Here is a 20,603-nt window from a genome sequence, read left to right as displayed (position 1 = left end):
TGCGTTACCCTCAAGATTTTGGTAACACTTTACAATAAGGTTCATTAGTTAATGCATTTACTAACATGAACTAATCATGAACAACACATGTACAGCATTTATTAATCATAATTTACTAATGCATTAATAACATCAAAGTCCATGCTTGTTAACATTAGTTAATGCACTACTGTATTTTCATTAACTAATGTTAACTAACATGAACAAATACAGTAGTAGATGTATTGTTCATTGTTTGTTCATGTTAGTAAATGCATTAATTAACATTAACTAATAACCATTGTAAAGTGTGACCAACATTTTTATAGTTATGCATATAGTTTATTTATTTATTCATTTTAAGGCAATGTGTTTAATACTTTTTTAATCAAAGCTTAAGAAAACGTATATGGAGGAAGTCAAAACTAGAGGTTTTTCGTCTGGCCTGGAAAGAAAGTATACTTAACTTTAGAAAAGCTTTAAAGACTGTCAGATCTGCTTATTTTTCAACTTTAATACAAGAAAATAAACACAACCCTAGGGTCCTGTTTAACACAGTAGCCAATCTAACTAAAATAAAGTGAATAAAATAAAGCATCAACGGGTTTACTTAAAATCAAGTAATTGTTTTTACATACATTTACATTGTACACTGTAAAAAAATGCTGGGTTCCACACAATTCCTTCATGTTGTTCTAACACAAATCGATTAAGCTAACTTAATTATTTTTACAAATTTAAGTGGAATGTTAAAAAATTAAGTTGCCCCCAAAAAACTTGTGTTGTTTCAACTCATTTTAAATATAGTTTAAATAAGCAGCAAAATGAGTGTACTGTATATTTTGTACTTTGTTCTCCCATAATAATAAAAACCGTCGTTTCCAAATTTTATGATGTTATTTCTTGTGTTATCTATATACTACATATATAAATACTACAAATATACAATGCTCAGCATAATTGAGTACACCTCATTTTGAAAATGAATATTTGTATCTAATTCTCAGTGATTATTAGTAATATATTTTGGTGCATTTAAACAAAAACAAAATATTAAACAGTTATACTAAAATAATAGTTTAATCACCAAACATATTTAGAAATAGAAAGATAATACATTTAAATTAATGCGAAATTTGGCAGAAAAAAACAAAAAACTACAAAATTTTAACAAAGGATTATATATTTATAGTTTCTGCTTTTTTCCCTAACATACAAATTTGTACTACAAATTTTTGGACTGTTATCGTTGATATTTTTTATAGTAGTTATTTTGTTGGATTAGCTCCAGATTTGGCTTCAGTACTGACAAATCTATGTATATGCACAAAATAGTATTGTAAAGATTAGAAAAAATGTAATTTAAATGAGAGATTTGTAAGGAGTGCACTCATATATGCTGAGCACTGTATATATAGTATCAACACATGTTGTACATCTCTATTTTTACAAGTTCAGATAAAGTGGGTTTGGAGGAGAAATAGCACAGCAATCAAGCTGAAAATATGACTCTTCATGACTGAAAGGTTGCCGACCCCTGTCTATGTGATCCTGATGAACATCTTAAAATCTGCTGTGTCTTTCCAACACAACTTTCAGATCAGTCAACCTGTCAGCGCTGGGCATATTTTGGAGCCAAAGAAGTGCCTGAAAGGGTCACTGTCTTCTTGCTTTACCTTTGACCATAGAGAACCCTGCAACTGCCAAAACCGGACAGGAATAACATCAAGCATAAGTTTAAACCCCCTTGATATGATTTCAGTGGTGATACCTGCAGCTCATGTCCACCGAAACCTATATAATACTTATGTGAAGATTGTGGTAAAGAAATTATTCATATTGCTTCATAAAAGAACTCATACACAGCAAAATATGGGGACCCAAAACAACTCTATGGGTGTTAATTTCAACCCTTTGAAAGTGTCTCATGGGGTCCACTCAAAATAGAGTTAAATCAACACTTTCAAAAGGGTTGGCACATTGACACCGAAGTAAGGGTTAATTTTAACTCTGGGCAGAGTTAAAATATGTAACTATTTAACACCGCCTGGTGTAATATATTGTTATTTTATTCAACTCTCTTGAGTGTAAATATGGTAAAAAGGTCAAATAGACTGTAAATTACAAAATAAAAAACATTTTATTTGAAAACATTCACCACTTCAACAATTCATTCAGTTTTTAAAATGCAACAATGTCAATTATGCTTTAAATGTTTTATTAGTACAGACAGTATCAACAAAATATGTATGACCAGTGCTCAAAAAGGCTGTTTCAGTCCTTTGGTCCAAACTTGATGTTTCATCAGAGCCATTTGAAAGTTCAATATATCGTCACTCATAGTTTTCTTCTGAACGCATAGTTTTCTTCTGAAATTACATTTTAAACAACTTGGCGTGCAAATCTTTCACTTCTGGTGTTTCCTTGGTCCTCCATATCAAACACAGCAGTTTAAATGAAGGTACAAATGCTGTAAACTTGTGTGAAAACAAACTGGAGCTAGGAAATCTCATCAAGCATGTTCTGTGAATGAAGTGCTTCCCAGCCACAGGATGACCTTTTTATCCATGACGATGTAGCAGCTGCTGATCGCTCGTCTGGTGGTTCCTGATGCACGGATATAGGGTGATGCTCATCTAAGAACTCTTCAAGACTCCAGCATGACTAAGAAAAATGTTTGAAAACAAATTGCAATCAAATTCTATGATATATTCAAAAGAACATTTAAAGTAAATAAAACATTCAAGAAATCTAAACTCACCTTTTGAAAATCTTCATGATGATCCACAACTTGACTCTCCCAGCTGGTTGAGGTGACAGGATATGGAAAAGTAGAAAAAACACATACATCACTGTTGGATCTCCAAAAACAATTAGGTTAACCACTATGACTAGAACTGGAAAAACAGGCAGCTGTCTGTCCAGAATCCTGAATTTAACACAACACTTGGAGCAAAATTTAGAGGAGCTTAAAATCTTTTATATCATTTAGTGATGCTGACTTCCCCAAAATATTGGCCACAGTGTAAAAAATATTCATAAACTTACAGTTTTCTGTAAGCGTGTGCGTGCATGTGTGTGTGTGTGTGTGTGCGCGTGTTTCTTTACCAGATTCAACTTGTTAGGCCCTTTCAGGTCCAGTATTGACGCCACCTTTCCTGGAGTCTAGCAGATGTTTCAGGTCCAAATATAATCTAAAATATTAGGATAAGCAGAAGAGGAAAAGTGCAAAGCAAAGAGCAAAACATTATTTAAGTAACAGTTCACCCACAATACAAAACTTATCACCTTCATGTCATTTGTTATTCTCTAATGCTCTAATACCCTCTTAGCTTATTGTGAAACAAATACAGAACTTTATCAAACATACCTTCATTATTATCACCACATATGACCAAGAAGGTGTGCTTGGTCATTTCACCAACTCTGGAAATACACCATCCGTCTCTAATCAGCCACCGTCACAGGGTCTTGTGTTATTGTATAGAGAACTGTGGCTGTTAAAAAAACAACACATTAGTATCTAACACATATGCATAACCTTCAGATAAAAAAGAGAGATGAACATCACAAAGTATGCCTCACACTTTTCAGATATCTTTTGATTCAGATGTTGATTATTGATAATAAATCTACAAATCAAACCTGTATCATCATTAGGCTGCTCAAATATGAATCAGTTGATTAATTTTACAGACAGGTGGCTGTTTACAACGCACTAAATTGTCTTTAATAAAACGGAAATGTTGTGTACAGTACATGCTAAGTTTAGCCTATAGTTTTAAGCACAATATCATGTGGGAGAAAAAGCTTGACTAAGATGTTCCTGACTACAGAAATAGCCTAACTTACTAACGTCAGACATCCCGAGTTGGGAAAAGTCATTTTCGGGGGATACAGAGTTGATTTGCGGGAGGTAGCGGGAGAGATGAGTACCTGAAGAGCAATGAGGTGAGTTGCGCGCGACGTACCTAAAGAGCGGTGGGGGTGACTTGCGCGCGACGTACCTGAAGAGCTGGGAGGGATGCGGTGCAGAGGGGTGTGCAAAGTGTTTAATGACCGGGCGGGAGACGCGCGATTTCCAGAAGATTATCATTCATTTGCGGGTATCTACTTGGGCATCTGGGAGTCTCTGTGCATTTGCGGGATAACGTTAACGTTAGTCCCGCAACTTCCGGGAGACTTCTGTAACGTCAAATGTCTGATAAAGTGCAAACGCGGTCATTTAAAGACATTAATGTTAACATTCCGACTTTAATGGTTGTCAACACTTAATATAATTCAAGCGAGTCTATGGTCTACCGGTATATGGACGGCCACGAATGAACCAGTTTAAAAGGGCCGCGGTGTTTAAAATAACCAAATTAACGTACACGAATAACAAACAATCATATGTTTCAGTCAGGAAGCCTTTTACAAGTAAGCATATGTTCATTTACTCACCAGATATGTTTTAGAAACTCTCCAGAGCTCATGGAAACCGTCCTGTGTTGCCGTTAGCATCCGGGCAGAGTAGGCTAGGCGCTCCGGGGATTCCCTCGCTAGTTTGCTTCGAATTAAAGGAGAAGTGTCGATTTTATTTTACAGATGGGTAACAACGCACAAAATGGCATTAAGCGTGACAGAAATGTGTTGAACATGTACATTTGATGTTTTTATGCACTATGTATGCGTGAGCATTTATAAAAACATTCTTGAAAAGAAGTCAATAGTAATGCAGTTAAGCTAGATACACAAACGACCATGAATGAACCGCAGAAGTTTAAAATTGTCACTCCATTCTAAAGTTATTAACTTAACAATATGTTTACAATTGTATTTCCTTAAAGAAAGTCAGTAAAATACCAACATTTAGGTAGTTTGACTCACCAGTTGCTGTTCTAAACCTCAGATGGAAAATGGCGTCTGGAAAATTCTTCAGTGACTGGGCCTGCATGAATTCCCGGATGTTGTAAATAACACCACCAAGTGTTGAAAACTTAACTCCTTGATTTCGCACTGAATAAAATCAATTTTAACTCTTATTATATTAATTTATCAAAATCTAACTCTTTAACGTCAACACTTTACTCTGAAATGCTTCAACACTGAGAATTTAACTCTGATGAATTTGCTGTGTACTATAGCTTATTTGTCTAAAGATGTGTGTGGACAAAACAAATGGGTCACACTTCATTTTGATGGTCCATTTGTTGAATTTAAGTTACATTGCATCTACATGCCAACTAATTCTCATTAGATTATAAGTAGACTGTTAGATTGGGGTTAGGGGTAGCGTAAGCTGGCATGTTCTTGTAAAGTTTCTTATTGTCAGTTAAATGTCTGTTGAAGGAGCAGTATCAACAGATATTAAGCAGACAGTCTGCTAACACTCAAATGGACCATCAAAATAAAGTGTTAACAACAAATGATCTTTAGTAGAATGTGAAAAAAAATGGTTATCCATTATTCATTTTACACAATTCTTTATGTGTTAAAAATATATGAACACATATATAAATGAATATATCCACATAACACCAGGACTCAATCTTCTTAGAGTACACACTGTAAAAAATAATACCCCATATCCACTTAATAAACTTGAGGTAACAGATTACAAGCAATATTATTAATTAAATTCAACATTTATGGATTAGGTAACAATTAATTAAATTAGCTTATTTAAAATTAGTCATTTAAACTGAGTAAGCAAAAAAAGTACTTAAAGAAATTAGCAACTTTTAAACAAAAAATGTAATTTAATTGAACAGAAAAACCAACACAATGTTAATGAAAACTACTCAATGTTTTTATTTAGATTTAACATAAAATGTGTGGAGCCTGTTCATCAGCTCTAGAAAAATAATACTTTATGTCTACACAATAAAATTGAGGCAACAGATTATAAGCAATATTATTAATTAAATTCTAAAAGTAAAGTACTGATTGAGTAAAATTTAATTAAATTTAGCTCAAATTAGTGGAGCCTGTTTAGCAGTGTGAAGCCACAAAACAGATAAACAACGATCTCATAATAGACAATACATCATATTATACACAATAAAAACTGTACATTTAAACAAACTTATAATCTTAACAAGGACTTTAATAATGTTTTTAAACAGCATAGTTTTAAACAACTGGACATTAAACAATATTTTTTAAAACAATACACTTAAAGTGAAATTCATCTTTAATGCATGAAAGGTATTATTTGCCAGAATAATGCAGATTCATTGAAGGAAAAAGGACACAGCAGTTCATGGGAATACTACCCTCTAATATCTTGCAGTGTTCACTAAGGCACAACTAAACAGATGTGTTTTAATTCTTAACATGAATGTGCCCGTCTGATCATCTCTGAAAGCTGATTCCAGCAGCTAAAGGCGGATTCAGCCTGCTTTGACTTAACTCTTGGAGTTTCTAATTTACTTGATCCTAATGATCTGAATGACCTGTCCGGTTTGTAATCAGCGAGTATATCTGTAATGTGTAGGTCCTAGACCATTTAGTGATTTATAGACAAGTAATAATAGTAAATTTGTTCTAAATTTAACTAGTTTAAAGCCAGTTCAAAGACCTGAGGACAGGTGTGATGTGCTCTGATTTTCTGGTTCAGGTCAGAATCTATATAAATATATAAAATATATAAAATAATTTTAATTAATTAATTAAGTAGTTATAGGATATAAAGCGGTAGAAACAGAATAAATCCAACACCAGACTATATAAATGATTTTTAATTAAACTGTCCTTTTACATTTTTTTTTTTTTTTGTAGATTTAATATGTGAGATGAGCATTAATAAAAGAAAAACACCTCACTGTGATTCTGAAAGTTCTTATTCATTTTACATACTGTTTATAAAACTTTTAGCTTTTCCCTCTTGGTTAAAGATTATTATTCATGTGAAGTGAGATTTTTGGAAGCAGTGGAATCAATATGACTGAAAAGCTCTGTTATGATCACAAATAAGAGTCTAAGAGGATCCAGATGCAAGTGATGAAGTTTATTTGACAAAGTCAAAACAAACACAAAATGATAGTGACAGGCTAGGAGGACGATGAACACAGGGCAGGAACAGACAGGAAAACAGGGTCCTGATATATCTTCTCAGGGGCCTGAGCACAGACAACACACAAATGAACAGGAGTAACAAACTGACAAAGAAACATAGAAACGTCGCCCTGATATAGGCCTATTAATGAGCCTCAGCTGGCGAGTAATCAGCCCAGCTGAGTGTCGTCATAACATGTGAGCATAACAAATACACATGGACAACCAAAACAAAACAAACCCACGTGATCAAACATACACTCCGGAAAAGCACACAAACCTGCAACCGTGACAAGCTCATACCAAAACAAGTTTTAGGGTTGGTCAGGTAAAGTAATTCTTAAGATAACAACTACATATTTTCACACCATGTGATTTCTTATAGCATATGTTGTTAATTATAATTAGCTACTGTAGTACAACAGTAGTCTTTCCCAGACCAGCCTGCTAGACCTTGTACCATATAAGCTGGCAGGACCCCAAGGACAAACCAGTTTGTTCAAAAACAAGATTGACCACCCCACGCAGGTTATTCAAGCTTGGGTTATAAGATTGGTATGTGTTCACACCTTTAGAAAAGTGACTCCCATCATTATTTGCAAGAAGTGTCAATAGAATGACATTTCAAATCTAAAATGAGTGGCAAAACAGCCTTAAACAACAGGAGATAAGTGCAGGTGAAATTTGATTTTCGTGATATTTTAGGTTTGAGAAGTTAAAGGTAAGCACAAAGTCTTCTTTTGTCAAGGATGATGGATTGAAATTTTTCATTTTAGGCATAGGCTACATGTCAACAAAAGTGAGGACAGAAGATCCTTTGAGTTTTAAACCAGTCTGACTTTCTTTAATGATTCTTTAGTGTGCCTGAATTAAGAATGATCACACTGAAATGACCGAAGACAGAAAGACAGCAGTGTTTGTTTTTTGACTGCAAGTTTGAAAGCCAGTTAGCATGCGTTTAGCATCATTCTGCTTTTTATTTTCTCTTGCAGTCATGAAACTTCTTCTAGCTCTCATTATAATTCTTTTCACACCACAGATGGTTTTAATTTAGAAATGTTTCATATCTCTCTGATGTATTATTGATGCTTGAACCACAGGCTAACCGTTATATGCTTTCAGTGCTAGCCACATGCTAGCTATCCCTGAGAAATATAAATGACCACATAAAGTTACACTGAGAACTTTCTTTAGTTTTACTGAATTTAGTAAATGACTGCTTCTTTGGTTCACTTGATGTCTTTTCAGCAAATATTTCCAATTCTCTGATCAAAGTCGTTCAACAAAAGCAAACAGTTCAGCAAGCTTCAACTGTCTCATAATGAGAGGGCAGAAATGACAAATACTGCAGAAACAACAGTTATGAAGACAAAAGAGTCAAAGTTATGACTCGCATTGCTCTTTTTGTCCTGACTTGGCAGTCCTTGCTAAACTAGCCACAGTCTTTTTCCAATTACAGTAATCACTGCACAGAAGTAACAAAAATCCTCAATGGCTAGGGTTGAGATTTGCAGAGGAGCTCAGCACACATTCTGCATGCATGGACTGCGGTGAGGCGAGATTATGTTGAACGGCAAACCTACCATTAGGACCTGTCTGCTTTTCTACTCAACACAGACCTCACTCGCCTGGCAGAGGCTAAATATGTAATTTCTGTGACATAACCGATTTCATCAGCTATAATGAAATGCAACAGATAGGTCTGCGAGAGGACTTTTTCAACTAGTACACTGCTACTACTTCTACGTTTCAATATTGCGCTGTACATTGAAGTCATTTTTATTTACCATAGTGAATTGCAGACATATCAATTTGATGTCTTTGTTTACACCTGTAACATAAATAATTTAGGGTGGCGTGGTGGCGCAGTGGGTAGCACTGTTGCTTCACAACAAGGTCACTGGTTCGAGCCTTGGCTGGGTCAGCATGTTCTCCCCTTGTTTGCGTGGGCTTCCTCTGGGTGCTCCCCCACAAGTACAAAGATATGCGGTAAAGGTGAATTGGATCAACTAAATTGGCCGTAGTTTGAGTTTGCATGTGAGAGTGTATGGGTGTTTCCCAGTACTGGGTTGCAGCTAAAAGGGCATCTGATGCGTAAAACATGCTGGATGAATTGGCAGTTCATTCTGCTGTGGGGATCCCTGATTAATAAAGAGACTAAGGTGAAAAGAAAATGAATGAATGAACAGAGCATTTGCGAATATCTCTTGGATGACAGACTTTCATAATTTCTTTATGATTTATAATGTTTTTGAAAGAGACCCCTTAAAGCCATTCATCTTTAGCATTTATCTCTTGCAAATATCTGGCAGATGTCATTTAAATAATTAAACATAATGCTCTTATATTTGTGTTGAAAGACAGGGTCTAGAATTTGTCTAATACACATGAGCTCATTTGTCCAATTTTGACTGCGAAGCCATCATAAATTGTGAAAATAACTCACTGAAGAGGACTTTAAGACCAAGCGGAATCTGGCATAAGTGTTGTCATCTTTCACTACTGACCTACTGTATTGTTGTTAAATAGAGAATACAGTTCACAAGCAACTTTTATTCCAAATCTATGACCTTATTCTTAAATAAAAAATAACAATAAAAAATACCAATAAAAAGGAGTGAAGCACTAAAAGGTCATTCTGAAGCCTATTAAAGTTAATCTAAATACTAATTGGCTATTGTTGTTATCTATGAATTTTCAAATATACTATTTTACAAGAGTGACCACAAAAATCGGGAAGCTCTTTGTTATTATTATTATGTTTAAATTTTTTATTATTAAAATCACAAAATTCACACTGAGTAAAGTTGAATGTGCTAGCCAGTTTCTCATTAACTCACAAATATCAACTGACTATAGCTTTTTATTTAAAACTTTAAAAGATTCCTTTTTGTCTAATGGTATATGATTTGATAAATGTGTATTAAAATTAATAAGTATGAATAATAATTTAAATAAGTAATTCTTAAATATTTTTGTTATAATAAATAAATATTTTTATATACGTTTCTTTATTCTAAATAATTAGAAAATGTTAGAAAATTCAGAAACAAAATGTGTTTAAAATGTCACTAAAATGCAGAATTTTAACCTCAAATGACAAGAAAATGAGGCAAATAACTGCAACAAAAAGTTCACTTTATTGCAAAAAAGGATGCCTTCTGTACATGCCTGAATAAAGTAACAATGTTGGACAGCTGTTTAGAAGCTTTAGTTATCTGGATTTGTTCTACTTTAATAGATTAAAAAATTGTATTTATTCCTCTAATATCAAAATTTAAAATGTAAAATACAAACAAAAGAAACTAAGTAAACTATATTAATCACCACACGTACTGTAAGTGGTCGCAGTTTGTTTTCCCTCGTAACAGCAGCGTCCTCTAGTGGCGGGTATCTGACATATCAGATAAGGTCAATAATAAAACTAATCACCAGTTAATGTTAATGATCATGATCATCATTGAAAAATAACAGACAATATAAAACCATAATCTCAAACGGTATTCTGATGTAAAAATACAGTTTGCATCAAAGCATGAAATAAAATGAACAATAATTTTGTCCCAGTCTTCACTCAAAGTCAATCAAATATGTGAAAATTATTAACTATTAATATATTGACCTTACATCAGTGTATTTGTAAACACAACATGCAATAATAACATCTTCAAGAATGAAAACTACATTTCCCATAATGCCATATGACAATCCACAGGAAGTATCAGTAACTTTAAAAAAACAAAAATCTTTGTAGAATTGCTCAATGTCATATTGTCTAACCCCTGACAGCTGCAGAGAGACCAGGGAGGAGAGGCATCACTTCATGATGAAGCTGCTTTGCGGTTTTACTCTGTTGTTAACAGTTGCTCTTGCCTATTACGTCTACATCCCATTGCCCAGGACAATCTCTGAGCCATGGAAACTGATGGTGCTGGATGCCACATTCAGGGGAGTTGTGAAGATGGTAAGTAGCACATTTTAAACAGTCCACCAGGTAAACTGAGGGACGGACAATTTTGATTGGCTTAAAAACAAGATCAACTAAATTATGTTCTAAACTGATTTAGCAGATCACATGTAGAGTCAGATGTCTGTTTAACAGAATCAATATGACTGAGCTAATATTATATCATTTGTTTTGTCATTAAACTAAAGTGTAACTTATTCTTCATTCATTTTTGCTTCTAGTAAAAATATTAATAAATTACCTTTTTGCGGCAGCATAAATCCTATTAGACGTGGTTTTTATTAACGAATCATGCGTTTTTGAAGAGACATGTTGAGAAATGACCTTGATTTGCCTGTTCTGATGAACTTTGCCCAACTTGGCACAACAATAGCTAATACCCAAGAGCAAGATGAAATGTGCTCTGTTCACTGCCATCGTGAACTTTTCTCTCATTATCTACGCCTTGCCATTTATTCTCTTTGTTTGTGCACTGAAATATCATGCAGACTGGATTTCAAAATCCTAATGAGGTGATCGGTGACTTTCTGATCGTGCTGTTTTGTAGGGAGACATCGCTCACTCACTGGGTTTAAGTCATAGCGTCCATGTTATCAACTCTGCTATAGTTGGCTTTGAGAGTTTGGTGCCAATCACAAACCAGGAGATCCAGACTGAAGATGTCCTATTTGATGGAGTCCACGTACGTGTGTATTATCCTCCGGGAGAGGAAGGAAAGCTGAGGAGAGCTGTCATGTTCATTCATGGAGGTGGATGGTCCTTGGGTGCTCCAAGTAAGTTTTTCTATTGAATTAATTCATTAAATTTTCTTTTCGGCTAAGTCCTTTTATTAATCTGGGGTCGCCACAGTGAAAAGAACTGCCAATTTATCCAGCATATGTTTTACGTAGCAGATGCCCTTACAGCCGCAACCCATCACTGGGAAACACCCATACACACTGAATCACACAGATACGCTATGGCCAATTTAGCTTACCCAATTCACCTATAGCACGTTTATGGACTGTGGGGGGAACCGGACCACCCGGAAGAAACCCACTCGAACACGGGGAGAACATGCAAACTCCACACAGAAATGCCAACTGACCCAGCCAAGGCTCGAACCAGTGACCTTCTTGCTGTGAGGCAATTGTGCTACCCACTGTGTCGCCCCTCTATTAAATTCACTATATTTATTATTGAATAGTGAAGTGTTTATTATTAATTATTTATCCATGCACTAACTCATTTATGTCTCATATTCATTAATTTTCCTTCGGTTTAGTCCCTTATTTATCAAAGGTCACCACAGTAGAATGAACCGCCAACTATTCCAGCATATGTTTTACATACAGCTAGAGCCACACTGGAAAACACCCATACACTCTCACATTCAAACACACACTTGTACACTACAGCCAGTTTACTTCACATTACATGTGTTTGGACTGTGGGCGAAACCGGAGCAAACATGGGGAGAACATCCAAACTTCACACAGAAACGACAACTGGCCCGGCTGGGACTCAAACCAGCAACCTTCTTGCTGTGGGGCAACAGTGCTAACCACTGAGCCACCATGCTCTCATATGCTTTAAATAATTTTTGTCTCCTACTTAAAAGATCTCTTCCCTAATGATGTGTTCAATGGTGAGAGAGCAGGACAACCTGTCAATCACATGCGATGCACCAGTAGCAAACCACAAGACTCCAATACATTCAAATTGGACAAAATTATATCCGGTTTTACTTTTTTTTTCAAAGCTCTTTCAGTGCTTTAATTAGAGCTGTGTCTCTTTCATATACAAACTAATATAATGAATTAACTGAGAACCCTATATCAGTCAAGAGAACAAAAGCACATTTAATTTGAGCAATTCTTGTGTTTTCCAGTTGGTGTCCTCAAATTGATTCCTGAGGTAAAACTGCCACAAAATATTAAATAAGTTTAATGCATCTGTGTTGTTGTCAGACCGCTAATTTTTTGCGATGCCATTTTGTGTTGAATTTTATAAGATGAGATGAAACTTTAGCAACTGTACATCAGATGTACATCATCGTGGATAGGATAAAATAGTGCACAAATACGTTTCAAAATGACCAACACTACAAATAATTCATTGTTATTCAAGGTTGATCGTGGTTTCATTCACACGTAAATTTCCCAATATTGGATGCTTCTCTTTAGCATCTGATAAAACACTTTATAATGGTCATAAGTTAGCCAGAATGTCTTGGTATGATGAAGCATTAAAAGTTTCTTTCACTGGAACTAAGGATCCCATAAAATACAGCCCCACACCATAATCCCCTCCATCAAACCTTACATTTGGCGGGCAAGCAATAACCGTTCTCCTGGGAACCAGCAAACTCAGACTCGTCCATCAAATTGCAAGACAGATAAGCAAGATTTGTCAGTCCAGACAACACGTCCAGTGGCGGTGTGTTTAATGCCTTTTCACTGAACAGTATGGTTCAGTGCAGTGCAATATGGTATCATTCTGATCAGACATGTGTTTCCACTGCCAGCAGCACCCTTGTGGTAGGCGTAGAGTACTGCTGAAATTGTGATTGATAAGCATACCATAACATGCAAACAGCCCTGTAAACAACATGTAGGACATACAGCTGATTCTGTTCTTGCTCGCCATGTGGTTTTTCACCTTTAATTGAGAGGACAGTGGAGACTGAAGATATGAATGCACTGGGAGCAGGGAGAGAGGAACAAGAAATGGCAAGGAACCTCAAGCCAAGAATCGAACTCAGGTTGCCGGGAGCACCTCTTTATAAAAAATGGCACTTCCTCTGTTGTCATACCTCTGGTTTGTTGCACACGCAAGTGGTGATTCTCTGTAAACCAATAGCATTCATTAGCTTCAACATTTTAGTACCGTACTGTTTGATTTTCTACACTTGTGGCCATGGAAATGATTGAAGCTCCTGATATTTCAACGATTTGGAAAGGTGCCCCAAGTCTTAAGCTTATATGCAATAAGTAAGACTGACATCCAGTGGTTGAACTAGGCACTGCTCTCCAAATTCAAAACATTTCCACACAATTACAGGTTGCCAGATTGACAAGACCAAGATTGATGATGCCTGACTATCAAGTCACCATGTCCTAACTACACATGACAAAAGGAATCTTTTCCACATTAATGGAAAGGTTTCTATTTCTCCTGGCTGAATAACAGCATACAATGACACGATTACCGTTACACGATTTTAGCTACCTGTACATTAGTGTTCATAAAAGTAAGTAGTGTTTATAAAAAACAAAACACCAGTGAAGAAACTCGACACAGAGGAACATAAAACACCTCACCTCCAGCTACCGTTTCAAAAGTGTTATTGCAGAGAAACACAAACAGAAGTATAAATGCACGGCAACGCGCAGGGCATGTGCCTTGGGTCATTTCAATCACTCAACGCAGAAGCCTTTAAATGCTACCAATGTGAGTGTGAATTTCATTTTACGTGACATTTATTGCCATACTACTGAAAGCAGCAGCCGTTCACCTCAGATCTTGAAAATAAAATAAACATAAAGTTTGAAATTGATAATTAACTGTCACTCAGTGCAAACCAACAAATATCAGTCACTAAGCATGGATTTTAATAATGTTAAAGTTTAAAGTGTACTTTTATTCATTTCCTTCAGCTTAGTCCCCTTATTTATTAGGGGTTTTCATAGTGGAATGAACTGCCAACTTATCCAGCATAAGTTTTAAGCAACGGATGCGCTTCCAGCCACAACCCAGTATTGGGAAACACCCATACACTCTTACATTCACATAAACACTGATACACTACAGCCAATTTAGCTTACTCAATTCACCTATTGCACATGTCTTTGCCACCGTGTCATCCTAAAGTGTACTTTTAATAATTAATTACATTTTAAACATTAACGGCACATCATCCATTTCATTGGAGTGCAGTGCACTATTCTTTGCTTCTGAACGGCTGAATTTAAATTACTCTGTCGTGTTGTGTCTGTGTCAAATTGTGTGTTGTACGATGTGACAAAGTAACCTGCTCAACTAATGTTTACATTTGTAATATCTTTTCTATTTGATCATTAAAAAACACCTTACATAGAACTTAAATGTACGATAAGTTTTATTAACACAAAACATGTTATGTTGCATGGGGGGTGTTGGGGGGCTGTTGCCACTTCTGTTTCATGCTGACTTTAAAATGATTTTTGATCTTTCTGTTTTTATTTTTTTATATATTTGGGGGATTATAAGTGAGATTTATCTAACTGCATTTTTTCTGCCATTAGAGTTGGGGTCATATGACAGTCTCTGCAGGCAGATGTCAGCTGATCTGAATGCAGTAGTAGTGACGGTGGAGTTGAGTATATGCTCTCATTTAAATATGAAGAGAAACCTAATCTCTGGTTTTGATAAATTACACTGAAAATAAATTACTACATTTTGTGCAGCTATCGGATGGCTCCTGATGTGCACTTTCCGGTGCAGTATGAGGAGTGTGTGCAGGCGGCTAAACACCTCCTGAAGCCAGAGGTGCTGAAGCAGTACTCAGTGGATCCTGAGCGAGTGGCCGTCTGCGGAGACAGTGCTGGAGGAAACCTGGCCGCTGCAGTGGCTCAGAGGGTACACTTCTGCTTTCCTTTCTCAATCATTCTTAGCATGTAATGTCATTTCAACAAGGTCTTTTAAGGTCAAACTGCCTATTACAGGGATAGTTTGTTCTAAAATTAATATTAGGTTATTATCTTAAATTTTTAGGGAAGTTTTCTGTTAGTGCCTTTTATGCAAATACAATGAATGAGGATTTGAGCTTTGAAAATAAAAAAATAAAAAACACTAAGCTTAAGTAAATTAAAAACAGTCAATTTTGTACACTTTTACATCATTCAAAGTCATATGACAGTGTTGCATGGTGAAAAAAAAAACCACTGTGACTGAATTATTCATGAAGACATCTCTGGAAAAAAGTCAGTTTTTGCAAAAAAAATTATAAAGAGACTCTGAAAAAAAAAAAGAAAATGAAATCACTCAGATCAAAAAAAGAAAATCACTCAGATCAAAAATCACTATGTATTAAAAAATTAAACATAACTTGGTATCAAAGTTATGACTTTTTTTTTAAATCCTGATGACTTTTTCATACTTTTGACAATTTTAAATGTTTGCACCATAATTGACAATGTTTCTCACAATCTACTTTATCACATTATGACAGTATCTCATAATCGTTATCTTTAAAATCACTTTCAAATCACTTTAAAGATACATTTAAAGATAAATGTATCTCGTAATTAACAATGTATCTCATAATCGACTTATGACAGAATCACATACTTTAGATTTTTAAACCATTTAAACATTTAGCTCATAATTGACAATGTATCTCACAATCAACTTTTGTAACATTATGAGTTTCTCATAATCATAATTTTTAAATCATATTAACATTTATCTCATAATTGACAGTATCTCATAATCCTGATTTTTAAATCTCACAAACATTTATCTCATAATTGACAATCTATCTCACAATCTACCTTTTGTCACATTATGACAGTATCCTAAAATCAGGATTTTAAAAGCATTTTGATATCTCCTAATTGACAATGTATCTTAGGATCTACTTATGACAGTAGCTCATAATTTACATTTTTAAACCATTAAACATTTATCTCAAAATTGACAATGTATTACACAATCTATGACAGGGGTGTCCAAACTCGGCCCTGGAGGCCGGTGCAGTGTCCTGCTAAGTTTAGCTAACTTGCTTCAACATACCTGCCAGGAAGTTTCTGGTGTACCTAGTAAAGCTGCGGTCACACTAGAGTTTCAGGTTGCAAAATTCTGTAGTGTGGCGCTGTGAAAAGGGGAGGGATTAAACAAAATAATTAGACATTTTAAAAAGCGAGCGATTGGTCCATATTTTAAATTTCTGTTTAGCGAGGTCATGTTTTGATCTTTGATTGGTCTTACGCAGTCAAGTAATGCAATTTCGCAGGTCAGAGTTCACCAAGCTTGTACTTTACAATGCAGCGAACTGCGAAACTTGTCGCACAAGCTTGCGCTTCCGGTTTGACGCATTTGCGTGCTTATGCATGGAAGTCTATGTGGAAAAAAGTCCAGTGTGACCACAGCGTGAGAGGATGATTAGCTTGTTCAGGTGTAATTGATAAGGGTTGGAGCTAAACTCCCCAGGACACCGGACCTTCAGGACCGAGTTGACACTGCTGATCTATGAACCGCTGAGTATCTCATAATCTTGATTTTTAAATAATACTGACATTCATCTCAAAATTGACAGTGCCTCACAATCTAGATTTGTAACATTATGACAGTTTCTCATAATATTGATTTTTAGATAGTTTTAATATGTATCTAATAACTGACAATGTATCTTACAATCTACTTATGACGGTATCTCATAATTTAGATCTTTAAACCATTTATCTCATAATTGACAATGTATTTCACAATCTACTTTTGTAACATTATGACAGTTTCTTACAATCTTAATTTTTTAATTATACTGACATTTATCTCATGATTGTGTCTCACAATCTACTTTTTATGTCAAATTATGACAGCATCTCATAATTGTGATTTTAAATCATTTTGACATTTACCTCATAATTGACCGTGTATCTCACAACTTTCTTTTATATCATAAATGAATTTCTTTTTTATATCTTTCAGTTCAATCATTTTGGCACAATTGCAATTTTAAACTTTTATCATGATTTTGACTTTTTTTTCTTTTAGCTAAGACTCAGTACTTTATTATTACAACTTTTAATCTCATAGCTGGCTTGGAATCTCTTAATCTAAGATTTTTGTAGCATGCAGTTTCTGTAATTAACTTTTTTTGTTCTCTATTAGATTGGAACAGAAAACAGTACCTCAGCAAAATTCAAACTGCAGGTGTTGATTTACCCAGTCCTTCAGGCACTCGACTTCAACACAGCTTCCTATCAGCAGAACCATAATGTCCCCATCCTATACCGCAGACTAATGGCTCGTTTCTGGTTGGAGTACCTGGGCGCTGACCCTGAACTTGCACACTCCATTATGATGAACAATCACACAGCCCAAGACCAAAATCTGTTGTCCCAGAATCGTGCAAAGCTGGACTGGACCAATCTTCTACCCAAAGAAATAAGAAAACATTTTAAACCTGCTTTTCCAGTGACTGGATCTCCCAATATCTTAAGTGATGTTCCAGGTTTACTGGATTCCAGAGCCTCTCCGTTACTTGCGGAGGATGAGGTTTTGCGTATGGCGCCACGTGCTTATATTATGACTGGTGAGCATGATGTTTTGAGGGATGATGGGATGATGTACGCCCGCAGGTTGGAGCTGGCAGGCGTCTCTGTCACTAATGACCATTATCAAGATGGATTTCATGGCTGTGTAAGCTTTGCTTTCTGGCCCTGCTACTTCTCTGTGGGAGTGAATGCAGTGCAGAATTATATCGCTTGGCTTGACAAACATTTGTAGACCTATAGGAAGAGACGAATACTTTAAAATGTGCATATTAGGGATTTACACATTGTGATGAATTCTTTCGCAATATGACATGATTTGTAACATTTAGTTAAGAATTAAGTATCTGATGTTTTACTGTATTAAAAGAAACTGTAATGTCATTTCCAAATACTAACACATTTCTGTTTTTTAACTAAGGTACTAAAAACCAAATGACAAGAATTTTGTCTTAAATAATACTCTCTTTCTAACACCATTAATATACACAAATATGTGCACACACCCTTTACGGTAAGCAGAATGTTTTTGAAAGTGTTTAAATTCAAATGATGGCTTAATTGCTTTTGTGCTTGTCATTACTATCACCTAACATGTTAACAAATCATGTCATTTGTAACCATGCATTTCATAAACCTTTGTAACACTTTCACTCCAGACTTGATTTTACCATATGTCTATTGCAAAACACTGTGAATAAAGCAGGAATTTATTAATGCTTCAGTGATAAAAATAAAATTAAATATTGTCTAGTTTTGTCAAATATTTTATAGCTATATATATATATATATATTATTTAGAGCTTATAGCTCTACCAAATAAACAATGCAACAAATGTGTATTTTGTTTTGAATGGTCTGGCACCTTCTTATTTAACTTGTGACTGTTGACATTTCTGCTAGTTGCTTAAGGTCATCAAGTCAGATTTTTTGTAAGGTTCCCAGAACAAAGTTAAAGAGAAAGGGGGACTGGGCTTTAGCCATTGTTGGCCCCAAATGCGGAATAGTCTACATCTTTTTATTAGGATAATCTCCACAGAACCCTTGTTCAATGGGGAAACCAAACCTTTACCTTTTAGAAAAGGCCTTTCAAACCCGAATAATTTGAGCTTGATTTTTTTCTTTCTTAAAATGATTCAAGTTTTATCTATTATATATATATATTTTTTCCTTAGATCTTTTGTGATACATTATATTTAATTTGTGTACAGCACAATGGTCAGCAACTGTTGTTGTGCTATTTATACAAGGTAAGAAAATAGCCTAAACAACATTGCTAGTTTTATTTTTCACTTTCTTACAGGGGCTCATAAGAATATTTTATTGGCACTGTGTGAAGGAAAGTTCTCCACCGTCCGAGGCTTACGATATTTACTATATGGCCTATAACAGAGGTGTCCAGACTCGTTCCAGAAGGGCCGGTGTCCTGCTGAGTTTATTCCAGCTTGCTTCAACACACCTGCCACTGCCAGGAAGTTTCTAGTAATCTAGTAAGAGCTTGATTTGCTGGTTCAGGTGTGTTTCATTAGGGTTGGAGATAAACTCTCTAGGAGAGTTTGGACACCCCTGGCCTATAATAAATGTTCATTCAAACTGATATTCGTGTCATTTTAATAAACGTTACCTCATTTGTCGACAGGACGATGGTTTGGAAGGCAATATTTGGTAAGAATTTGCAATAGACCTTGATGGTAAATTTTCTGAGGAACATCAATGTCGACTGAACATCCCTCCTCACGTTTTCCGTTAAATGTTTGCAGGTAAACAATGTTAGTTTCCAAGAGTTTCGTTTGAGTAGAAACATAGCTAATAGCGCACGACGCCAGAACGCTGAAAACAAAAACCGAGGTTAATAAAACTGCGTGTACGCCGTGGCCTACATCTTCATGCAACTATCGCTTTATAAAACACAGACGACCTGAGAGAAAAGTCTTACAACCCGCCCTTACACACCCACTTTCAATCATAGTCAATCACCTCACGGTCATGCATATTCAAATGTGTCACAAATCAATGGTAATTCATGCCCAATCAATGCAGAACTACGTAGTGGCGTTTAAGATTTAAAGAATATGTTGAGTTGCAACAATTCATGCTGGAGTTTATGCAGTTGGTTTACCCAACAAGAAAATAATTCAATATGAGGGAAAGGGTGGTTTATTATTTTATAATATTTTATTATAATAGTAGTATTGCATATGAAGAGTTTATATGCAAAAAAAAAATAATGCGCCGTCTAAAAATTTCCTCTAAAATGAACATTTGTATCAGGCTCTTGTATGCATGTTCAGTGATATCACTCTTTGCCAAAGAATAAGTTATTTTCATGGTTTTTAGATGGGGGAAAAATCAACACGGAACGTTTATTGCATGTGAACTCTTCA

General features: G+C 35.4%; 1 protein-coding gene and 2 long non-coding RNA genes across 10 annotated transcripts; 1 reads left to right on the top strand and 2 right to left on the bottom strand.

The window, feature by feature from the left end:
• Window positions 1–2,100: 2,100 nt before the first annotated feature.
• LOC147846363 (uncharacterized) lies at window positions 2,101–4,909 on the bottom strand. The gene is made up of 6 exons (XR_015478504.1): window positions 4,849–4,909; window positions 4,423–4,528; window positions 3,350–3,476; window positions 3,088–3,173; window positions 2,741–2,783; window positions 2,101–2,643 (listed from the first exon to the last, which is right to left on the bottom strand). It is a non-coding gene; the product is annotated as an uncharacterized LOC147846363 (long non-coding RNA).
• On the top strand, window positions 3,869–19,059 carry nceh1a (neutral cholesterol ester hydrolase 1a). Of its 8 annotated transcripts, none has more exons than XM_087239218.1 (6): window positions 3,869–3,930; window positions 10,807–10,981; window positions 11,532–11,757; window positions 15,250–15,319; window positions 15,412–15,583; window positions 17,837–19,059. In XM_087239218.1, the coding sequence occupies exons 1-6, from the start codon at window positions 3,926–3,928 to the stop codon at window positions 18,452–18,454; spliced, it is 1,266 nt and encodes a 421-aa protein (XP_087095344.1). In that variant the 5' UTR covers window positions 3,869–3,925; the 3' UTR covers window positions 18,455–19,059.
• Window positions 13,091–20,116, bottom strand: LOC141378203 (uncharacterized). The gene is made up of 3 exons (XR_015478507.1): window positions 19,844–20,116; window positions 17,857–18,456; window positions 13,091–13,811 (listed from the first exon to the last, which is right to left on the bottom strand). It is a non-coding gene; the product is annotated as an uncharacterized LOC141378203 (long non-coding RNA).
• Between the last annotated feature and the right edge of the window lie 487 nt (window positions 20,117–20,603).

The sequence above is a fragment of the Danio rerio genome, chromosome 2 (genome assembly GCF_052040795.2).
Source record: "Danio rerio strain M-AB ecotype USA chromosome 2, GRCz13ab, whole genome shotgun sequence".
Classification (NCBI taxonomy): Eukaryota; Metazoa; Chordata; class Actinopteri; order Cypriniformes; family Danionidae; genus Danio; species Danio rerio.
Note: the sequence above shows the minus strand (reverse complement) of the source record. Positions and strands in the feature narration are given on the sequence as shown.

Bases quoted from the DNA above. Each gene is read 5' to 3' on its own strand.
- nceh1a (XM_087239216.1), top strand. From the start codon at position 8,581: ATGTTGAACGGCAAACCTACCATTAGGACCTGTCTGCTTTTCTACTCA. The intron at 11,758-15,249 runs GTAAGTTTTTCT...TTCTGCCATTAG, and splicing joins ATGGTCCTTGGGTGCTCCAA to AGTTGGGGTCATATGACAGT. The intron at 15,320-15,411 runs GTTGAGTATATG...CATTTTGTGCAG, and splicing joins GCAGTAGTAGTGACGGTGGA to CTATCGGATGGCTCCTGATG.